The 10,269-nt window shown below is 36.6% G+C and overlaps 1 protein-coding gene across 1 annotated transcript; it reads right to left on the bottom strand.

The window, feature by feature from the left end:
- Positions 1-2,351: 2,351 nt before the first annotated feature.
- Positions 2,352-6,619, bottom strand: LOC148873316 (WAT1-related protein At3g30340-like). The gene is made up of 6 exons (XM_088944480.1): positions 6,185-6,619; positions 6,035-6,097; positions 5,482-5,800; positions 5,234-5,392; positions 3,860-4,008; positions 2,352-2,659 (listed from the first exon to the last, which is right to left on the bottom strand). The coding sequence occupies exons 1-6, from the start codon at positions 6,382-6,384 to the stop codon at positions 2,539-2,541; spliced, it is 1,011 nt and encodes a 336-aa protein (XP_088800606.1). The 5' UTR covers positions 6,385-6,619; the 3' UTR covers positions 2,352-2,538.
- Between the last annotated feature and the right edge of the window lie 3,650 nt (positions 6,620-10,269).

Raw genomic sequence — 10,269 nt, 5'->3', positions numbered from 1 at the left:
GAAGATAAAGAAAATAGAAAACATCTAGTGGGGTATTTTTGTAATTTAAATGTTTTTGACTAAACGACTAAGGGGGTATTTGTCAAACATAAAAGTTCAAGGGTCTTTATCACAAATTAAAAGTATAAAGGGGTTTTGTCGTTAATCCCATAGTATAAGAAGGTCTTTGTAATTTACTCAAAAAACAGTACAAGCTTTTTGAACAACAAAAAGAAAGAGAATTTAAAGTTGTAGCTTTACCATTGAGTGATTGATATGAAGGGCAAATTTGAAAAATAAATCAATTTAAGAAAACAGATAAGGATTTGGGGTAGTGATTGATGTGAAGAGAAAATTTGGAAAACAAACTTTTTTGCAAAAAGTAATTCATGGGTATTTTAGACATTCTATGTCTTTTTTCAGAAAATTCTACTAGAAGGGATCTACTTGCAACGATGTCATAAAGTTCAAGAGAAACAATTGCAATTACCAAACTTTAGGGGATGCTTCAATAATAATCAGAAACTTTAGGGAAGGTTTCAACAATTTACCCCTACACTTTAAAACATCTAAATTTCCAAAATCTGTCACTTTAGTCCAGTAGCTCACATTTCATCAAGTATTTGACACCCGTGATGTCATATACAACTTAAAATATTTTAAAATTTCAAAATTACCCTTAAAAAAGGCATTGTTCATCATTTTTTCTTTTAGACTGAAACCATAGCATTGGTGATCCATCGATCCTTCTTCCTTGAGTTTGAAATGCCAACACATATGTGGTTGTGTTTGGTACCATTGCCACTTCTACTTGTAACATTTTAGGTGGTCAACACAAATTTTATGAGAAAATATATTTTTCTACCACAAATGCTTTGAATTTTCAATACAATATGGGATATCATTGTTGCTTCTCAAAAACATCAAATTTGGTGTTTCTACTATAAATGCCAATACTAAGTCAAATGATTATTTTTTCTAGGGAAATGGTTATACCATATGTGAGGGAGACAAGACAAATTCTCAAACATTTGTATATGACCAACACAAAAAATATAAATAGAAGTGGCAATAATACCAAACGCAAGCAAAATGTGTTGAGAAAGGGAGGATAATTGCACCATGATTCCTAACATGCCTTCCTTTTGAAATTCTGGAGACACATTTTGGCGTACCAAGCCAAGTGCCTCCACTGTAGTATCAAGGCTACCATCATTCTCTTGGCCTCAACCAAAGAGGAAATTTGAGAAGACGTCCGATATGATGAAAAGATCACTAATTGTAAAGCTAAGGCCTAAAGTGAGCTTCACCATGATGAAAAGACCACTAGTTGTGCCATTGATATGATGTTATACCGATAATATAGCTGCTGGTTAGTCAAATAAGTGCGTAGAGAGTGGAGAGAAGAAACAAAATGGAGGAAAATGAAAAGAAAATTATTAGAAGAATTCCTTATATGCATTAAAACTTTAGAAAGCCCTCTTTTTCTTCGAGGGGTTTACCGCCAATTTCTTTTTAATTAAAAAGCTAAATCTATGTAAAAATTTCTAACACATGTTTTCAATTTTTGTCGTGAGAAGGCTTTTGCCAAGAGGGCTGGATGAAAGCATTAAAAATGGAATGGGAAGAAGGAGATATCTACAGCCTACTCAACACGTAGCAACAATGATCTAAACAAGTTTTGGAGTTTATCTTCTCCATTGTTCTGAAGCACTGCAAGCACTTTAAGAGATAGTCTTGGCCAAATACAAAAGCCCAGAGTATACCCAAAACCCAGCAGAAAGTTAAAGCACATGATGGTAGGTTATCTCTATTGTGGTTGCTTAGAAAGTTAGGTTAGATTTTGTTTCCATTAGTGGAGACCCCATGTTTCAAGGTATCTTTCACATAAAGATATTTGTGATCTCATTGTTTCTATTGTTGCAGGGAAATGGAAAAAGGAAACTGCAATGGTGTAAATAACAATAAATTTTATTATTTGCACTTTGTTGCAAAATAAATAAATTTTACTTTGTTTTTCATCTATTACAAATAGTCCTCATAACCATTAGTGACGGAAAACTGGTTTTTTTCTTTTTCTTTTTTTGTTTTAATACTTTGAATATTAAAAAATAAAAGTAAAGAAATCAGAAGTTCTGTTAACCAGTTCACACGTGTAAGAGTTTAATTGTGTGAGACTGGCACATTATGATAGAATATACTGCAAATGGGGATGTGCAGAAAATCTCCGGACTCGTCTAATTAATACTGCCTTTACAAAACAAATGAGATTCATTTTTTTCACTTTTAATTTTTATAATATTTTAAATGTATTGATGCAATCTTCTTCTGCAATAATAGAGACAAAAAACAAAGAAAATAAAATTCTTCCAAACGGGAAATTCCATGACGTGGAAAATATCTTTGGTCCATTTAAGGATATATGGGCGATACATTTGGGATTATGAGGTGCTTATACCTTTAATTAAATATTTACTAAAAAAAACCTTTGATCGAATGATTCCCTTAAATTCTGCCATAAGTTTACTTGGTATGAAGTATTTCCTCTAATTCTGCAAATTATGGAAGAAGAGAAGATGTAATACAGTCGTCCCCTTCCATAGAGCTATGCGCTTCTTCTTTTGATTTTGACCATAAATATATGTAGAGCCCCAGAACTATCACGATTGATCCAACAATACTGCAACAAAAAATAAAGGTTAAAGATTTAAATATCTTAAACTGTTTTGTGTCCTCATATATGTGCCTTTGCTTGGCTAAGATTTCTAGGCATGAATGTGATTGGTAACAATATGAGCTAAATTGAAGGTCTCTGGAAATGGCAAAGCAAGCATATATGGTACGTAGATGCATTAATAAATGTTTCAAATTTTAGTTGGCTCATTTTAAGAAGAGTGCAAATGCAAACATACGATTTAGAAATACCATATATGAGGTTTTGCATTGTGTGTATTTGTATTTGCACTCTTCCCAAGTTTGTTTGCTGTGAATGTATGAGAGGACATGGGCTCGGTGTAAATTAAATTTTTGGTTTACTTTTACTGTAGATTTGACTTTGTTTCATTTGTTTATGAGAACAAACATGATGTGTATCTCCACTTTATATGAAAGAGAGTGGTGAAAGGAGGAGAGTTATTTGCTTAGGCTCAGTTTGAAAGGAGTACAAATACAAATATTTAGAGTGCAAAACCTTGTATTTCATATTATTTTGTATGTATTTGTACTTTATATATTTGTATTTAAACTCCTTCAAACTGAGCCTAAGAGTAAAGTAAGAAGCAGGATGATGCAATCTCCACTTTATATGAGAGAGAAATTGATGGAAGGAAGGAAGTGGTGCAAATGAGACAAAATCTTCACTACTGCTAGCGAGTGAAAATGAGATAAAAGTAATATACATTTTATAATATTAGGTAGAAATGCAAACAAGCGGATGCAAAACTGAATCAGGTGCAAAATTTCTATCTGATTCAGATTTGCACTGCATAAGCACCTATATATACTACTATACTAGAGGAATAAGGCATAAACAGAATCTATGTAGGAAAAGTTTCAACAAAATTGGGGCTGTTTCTACTGTATATTATTATAAAGGATTTGTGAGTGGCTAAGGGTGTAGATGAGAAGCCAAGTTTAACAATAACCTGAGGTAATCCTACTTTGGTTTGTCCATTGGCTACAACTTGTAGCTCAGTGTAAATGCTAAAAAAATAGGGTTGAACCTGGCCTTCAAATTTACTATTTCAGATGGACCAAGAGAGTGTCTGAGACCTCAACAAAAATGCCTGAAAAGAACAAAATAAAGAGTACCCAAAACAAAAGTACTTCCTGAATCCTGATCATGGAGTTGAATGTTCGAGTTAAAGAAAAGGGAAATTACCTTCCAAGGTACAAAGTGGAGCCCAAAGTTGTCTCCATGATGGCTGCGAAAACGAAGGTTAGCGGTGTAAATGCAGCAACAAAAATTGGTCCCTTGATAGACGCTCCCCATGTTAATAAGAGGTAAGCCAGCCCGCTGTTTAAAACTCCCTATATCACACAATCAATAGACCATATTATGGTTACCACTTAAGTCAATGCACGTAAAGCCTAAGTGCCTGATATATTAATATTGATTCAGTCTATGCCCTGAGTTAGCTAGATCTGGGTCCAGTGCCCGGATTTCATGCCCACTGTTCTCTACTCACAGTCTACCCGTTATGAATTGCAGCCACACATTGCTATCTTGTATTGTGAGATGTGCGGCTGCTGAGTACTGTGAGTAGAAAACATGGGTTCCATTTGGGAGGGCTTAGTTTCACACATAGTGCCCACTGGGAGAGCTGAAGCCGATAAGCTTCTGGCTGGACATCCTATAGCTATGTTTGGTGAAAAATCCGGGAGCCAAATTGGCTGTCAGTTATCCAGTAGAAGGGCTGTCCCCTCTCAGCCTCTTCGACTTTATACAGAGCACCTTGCCAAGATTTTCCAACTTCCTTAACTTCTTAAGCAGCTAAGCCGGTTGTCAATAAACATGGGTTATGTCATTTATGCAGCTGAACCAGCCTAGTTGAACCGAAGCTTTATTTTAGCTGCTTTGAAGAAGCTACCCAAAAAGGCTTGTTCCGAGAGCCGCCTAAATGACTGTAGAAGAAGACAATTTGTTCTCAATAACTAATACATTTCTTTTTGGCCGTGTTTGGTTTGACAGAAAAAAAAAGAGAGAAAAATAGAAAATTGAGAGAAAATTAAGGAGTTTCACAAACCAAAACACGGCTTTAAGAATTTCTATTGGATGAGTTACGTTGCTATAGAGCCCAAGCTTTCCGTAATGTTTTTTAAGTTTACATCTTAATTATAGAAGTTATGCACTATGGCAGAAGAGGCTGAACAAACTGTATCGATCTTAGTAATCAGAACCACCTAGGAAGGAAACCACAGGACCCATTTGTTCAAATTAATCAACTCATCTAGAACAACGAAGTTTTTTAATTATGGATTAAATCTTCTAATGTAGAGCAATTGCCAAAAAGAATTTTCGTCTTTGTTTTTATTTTTTGTTTTTTTTTCTATTTTGACTTTTCCTCGTCTGAGTCAGACTGATTTTTCTTTGGAGGTAGCTCTGACTACCAGATAGACACATGTAAGTAAAAATTTTGAATTGCCATGGAAAATCGGAGCAAATGGAGGAGGATAATCATGCTTTGTAGTCAGTATAACCTTCTTTTGTTCTAAATATGGTCAAAACTATCAACTCGGAAAGATCAGTACTTACACCAAAGACTATGCTTAAGAGCTCTAAATCCCATTTCAGCTTCCAATCTGATGCTTCACGGCTTAAAATTGCAGCCACTACACTTGTTTGTAATGTTCCAAAGAAGAACATGATTGCAGTCAACGAGAACTCAGCTGGATATATTTCCATCATGGGCCTCTGCAAATGCAAGCTACCATCAGAGAGAGAGAGAGAGAGAGAGAGAGGAGTTCTAATGTTCTATTTTAGGTGGTGTACTAAAGACTCACCAACATCAAAATCCATGCACTGTAGGAAAGGATGCCAAAAAGAACCATAAAGAGGCCAAGCAACCAATCACCCAAAGTTGAAGTGAGAAGAGAAACAGATGATCCACGCCATAGCATGAGGGTGAGGGCCCCAGAAACAGATAAAAGGGTTCCAAATATCTTGCCTCTACCCCACCATGTGTTGAGTTCAAGTGCTTCTTGCCTTGAGATTACAGACAAAATGTATGTGAACACAGGTACCAAGTTGAAAACTGAAGCTTCTATTGTGCTGGATATGAAGTATAAGCATCCCACGACAAGGTTTTGTGGAATTGTTATCCTACATAGTACAAAGAGAATGAGTTCTAGGAAATTAGAAAATCGACAATTAAAGATTAGTAGTCTTTAATTAGAAAATTAAAGAGTAATAAACATCCAACGACATGGCATTGAGTAGTAACTTTAATACAAAAATAATCGGCCCTTGAAAATTAGTACCAAACAGACTCGAAGCTGATTTCTCAATTCTGATTGTGTGTGTGTGTGTGAGAGAGAGAGAGAGAGAGAGAGATACCCCACAAAAGCAAGTAAAAAAATCCACATTGCAATTGATTTTGTAAGGGGAGGTCTAGTCCTTCTGAAATGATCAACATCTCGTTAATTAGATCAATGAAACTTCAATTCAAAAACTAATTAAATTCTCTACTCAATTAACTGCATTTACCTTTCAAGGAAAAATGCCAAGACTGCCATGAAAATGGTGGCTAATATGAATTGATAGACAAGATATACACTGGAGCTTATTCCATCTACCAAAATAACCTTGCTTAAGACGATATAACTTGCAGCTATTAGCTGAACAAGGATCATAGCAGCATGTGGAGCTATCTTTGTGGCACCATTCTTCAGAGACAAGGCCACCATCTTTGCTCACTCTTCTAACTCCTCCAAGTGGAGAGTTCAAGAGCAAGTGATGGTTTCTTAGTTCCTACAATTAATTCTTCATCACTCACTTATACTGCGGGGATGAAGAGCTAGCAAATGGTAGTTTATGTTGTTCATGGCGGCTAGAAATGGCCGTTAGGTATTTTGATATTCTATTATGACCGTTAGGTTCTTCCTCTTTCTACAAGAATGCTCTGGTTGACTGTGGTGAGGTGGAGTTTACTTGCATCACGTCTGTGCAGCATTATATTTTCTCAGTAGCAGCCCCATGATTAGAGGAATTGTTGTAAGACTTGGATCGGAGCGGACAGTTGACCACGAAAATTGGCAACTGATGACATACAGTTAAGTGACGGTTTTCGCGGTTTGAAAAGACCAACCGTTCAATTAAGCGGTCAAATTAATTGTGACCCATCCCATTGAGCAGCTGTCGAAAGTTTTACAACATTGATTAGTGGTAGGGGTGTCAGCGGATCAGGTTAAGAGGTAAACTTGAGACCCTGTTGGATTAGTATTGGACAAGCATTGAAATTTTGCAATGTATCGGGCGTATCGGCCAATTTATATTGTATCAGCGACCCTTAAATTTGCCCCTATAGTGAATGTTTTGGGGCTTGACTTTCAGGGGATACACTACTGACACTTGAATCAATTTGTTAAAAATATTAAAACAGAAATAAAAGGCATCAAAGATATATGTCAATTTGCCCATTCAGAATATCGACCTGTATCCATATTTAGAACCTTTGTGTTGGGTCAGACTTAATTGGATTTTGGATTGATTTGAGTTGAACAAGAACCCACACATGCTAATCCCGTTCTGTTGACATTGCATCAATTGAAATATCTGTGTACAACTGTACACACAAGTTAACTAGGTTGAGATTATGGGTGTATATAATTTATTATGGGATGGAGAGGGTTGGGATCAAGGTTTTTAAAACTGATCCGGAGAATGAATCGGTCAGGGGTTTGGTTTCTGGGTTAAATGGTCGGCCCGTTTTGATAAAAAATAAAAAATAAAAAATGGTTTTAATACTGTTGAATGGTTTGAATGCCCAAATTAATGGTTTGTTGACCAAATCAATGTTTTTTTTTTACAAATATCCAATTTTAAGGAAAAATAAAACTGATTACCTGACCGATTCCCAGTTTTTTCGGTCCGACCATCTGATCTGGTCCGATTTTAAAAACGATGAGATCCATAGTCCTGATGGATTAAGTTAGGTTGGGGCGGATTTAGGTTGAGTCAAATTGTACCACCCTGATCCATTAATTGTCACCCCCAATATAGAGGGCCATGATCGACCAACTAGCACGTGGATGATTGGTTGATCTAAGATGGAAGAGAAGATATAACTAGGTGGGACCTTCCCCTCCCCTGATCAATTTCATGACCTTGAAAAAAAGAATGAAACATGAAAAAAGTGTTTTCAGATGTTGAATGGAACCCACGTTAGAAGGGATTGAACCCGACCCGACCTGTCTCTGTGTTCATAGTCTCATACTAGCACACCGACACTAGCTGCACTATCAAGGTTTGGAATAAGACTAACCCAATCATCACCCGTGTCAGGACAATGCAGATTTACCACTTGACCTAACTCCCAACCCACTGACATCCATATTGTAGGGATCTTATAATTCGGTGTAAGGCTCCTTTTTTTCAAACCAAATTGATAGTATTGGTTTTTGAAAAACCGATAATCGAAACTGAAATGAAGCCAATCAATTAATCGATTGATCGGTTTTGATTAATAATCGATTTGGTTCATTAGTTTTTCAAATTTTTTTTATTTTCATAATATTATATTAATAAAACTGAACAGATACATTTGATTTTTCAAAAACCGAATTGATCGAATTAACCAAAAGTTTTTATTCTATCTCATTAATTCCGTTCGATTTTTTGATTTTTCATGATCACCCCTACCCTATTAAAAACATTATATGAATCTCAGATTCTCAGGCAACCGTCAATCAAACAATTTGTTTATAGGGTAAGCATTACATTAGTACATGCACGATGCTGTCGATGCATGTGGGATTCTGGGGGTTGAAACCAACCATTCCTACGTAAGACATGCAGTGTCGGTTCAAATAAGATGGCTTCGTGGAAATGAGTATGACCGAATACCACATTGAATAGTAAAAGTCTTGTGTGATATGTAACCAGTATATTCTTCTCAAGTTCCCATCAGAATGGTGGCTACTCGAGTAATTAATTTCTGAATTAGTTTGACCATCGGTCCTACCATCACAAGCGAAACGTACAAAGAAGCAAAGATCAATTGACCAAAAGTATTTATATAAAATATATAGCAATTGGTTGAACAGATTATTGACCAAAAGTATTCATATAAAACATATAGCAATTGGTTGAACAGATTAGATGTTTAATATAAGTTCCTTTTTTATAAAACTTAAAAGGTACTGGCCGCCCTTCAACGTTTACTAACAGATCCTCTCTTAGCTTTTTTTTTTTTTTTTGTCCCTTTTTTTTTCTAACGCCTCATATCAGCGACAATTGAGATATTGGAGTGGTTGTGGGGCATGCATTTGATGGCTGATATGGGCATTATTATTGGTTCAACAGTTGTTAATACAGTGTTGTTAAGGATGCATTTGGTATTATTTATTTTAAGGATTTATCTATATTTGCAGTTACAAATTCAATGTTGCATTTTAACTAAGTTATTAGAATAAGAAATGCCAAAAGCAGTCAAAGAGTGAAATAACAGGGCACATTACGGTTGAAGTATACATAACAGTTTTACAACAAAAGCAGGGCATAAGACAAATTAGAACAGATATGATGGACTTTAAGTCTATGTTTGGTTTGAAGGAAAAGTTAGAGAAAGGAAAGGAAAGGAAAGACAGGAAAACCTGTGCAGACCTTGTATGTGTTTTTTATCTTTTTCTATCTTTTCCTACCTTTTCTTTCAAACTGCTTAAGGGACCGGATGGGTTGGAGACAAAACGTTGTAAATCAGGTTGGGCAATTTATCAACAGTGAATATATCTGTGTTCCGTATACATGAGGGGAGCTGATTAGCTGAAGACAAAATTATGTGCGTCCAGCTGAGTTTTGATCGTATGGTATCGGTACTTAGAAATGGCCAAAACTCTATATTTTTTAGTTCTTTTTTTCCAATTTGGGTTTTTTGGAAAGCTTTTAGCATGCTTTTTATTATTAAAAAAATTGAGGGTCCGAAATACCTAAACATAGGCGTCTTGAACCGTATCTTTTTCAGAAAATACGATACGATATGCCTCGTATCGGGCATATCATATCTAATGGAGGGTGATTTGACACGACCTCCTAAACAAGCGACATGTGGACATGACTCGACATAGGTGACAACTCAGCATGATAGCCTGATTACAACTTGGTGTAACGAGCTCGCTAAAGCTATTGCAGGGTAGCTCGCTACATGCTAGCTCGCCAAGGAACTAGCTCGCTGCATAATAGCTCGCCCAGGAACCAGCTCGCTACGGCGCGAGCTCAAGTACCCCGGTATGCTGAAAGGGAACACTCCAAGCTAAGTCTATCCCAGCTCGCGAGCTATAGTAATCATCTCACTCCAATCCTTAGGCAAAATGATGGCCTTAAAGGCAACCTCAGGCGAAATCACCTCGGGATAACTCTGGGAGCTTGCTACAAAGCAACTCGCTATAAAGCAGCTCACTATGAAGCAGCTCGCTATTGAGCAAAAAAAGAATTTTCAGGAAGCTTCTTATCTGACAAGACCGTATCCGTCAGATTGCACCACGATCCCTGACCGACGGCACAGTCCCTACCAGCCCAGCAGACTGTACCCACGTCTCTCGACAGGTGGCGGCGTGTCTATCCTCTCCGGGTCA

This window comes from Nelumbo lutea, chromosome 1 (genome assembly GCF_056320005.1).
Source record: "Nelumbo lutea isolate HS-2025 chromosome 1, American lotus-T2T, whole genome shotgun sequence".
Classification (NCBI taxonomy): Eukaryota; Viridiplantae; Streptophyta; class Magnoliopsida; order Proteales; family Nelumbonaceae; genus Nelumbo; species Nelumbo lutea.
Note: the sequence above shows the minus strand (reverse complement) of the source record. Positions and strands in the feature narration are given on the sequence as shown.

Coding starts and splice junctions, on each gene's coding strand:
- LOC148873316 (XM_088944480.1), bottom strand. CDS start 6,384: ATGGTGGCCTTGTCTCTGAAGAATGGTGCCACAAAGATAGCTCCACAT. Junction 6,098..6,184: donor TTGGCATTTTTCCTTGAAAG/GTAAATGCAGTT, acceptor TGATCATTTCAG/AAGGACTAGACCTCCCCTTA. Junction 2,660..3,859: donor TCCACTTTGTACCTTGGAAG/GTAATTTCCCTT, acceptor TTTTTGTTGCAG/TATTGTTGGATCAATCGTGA.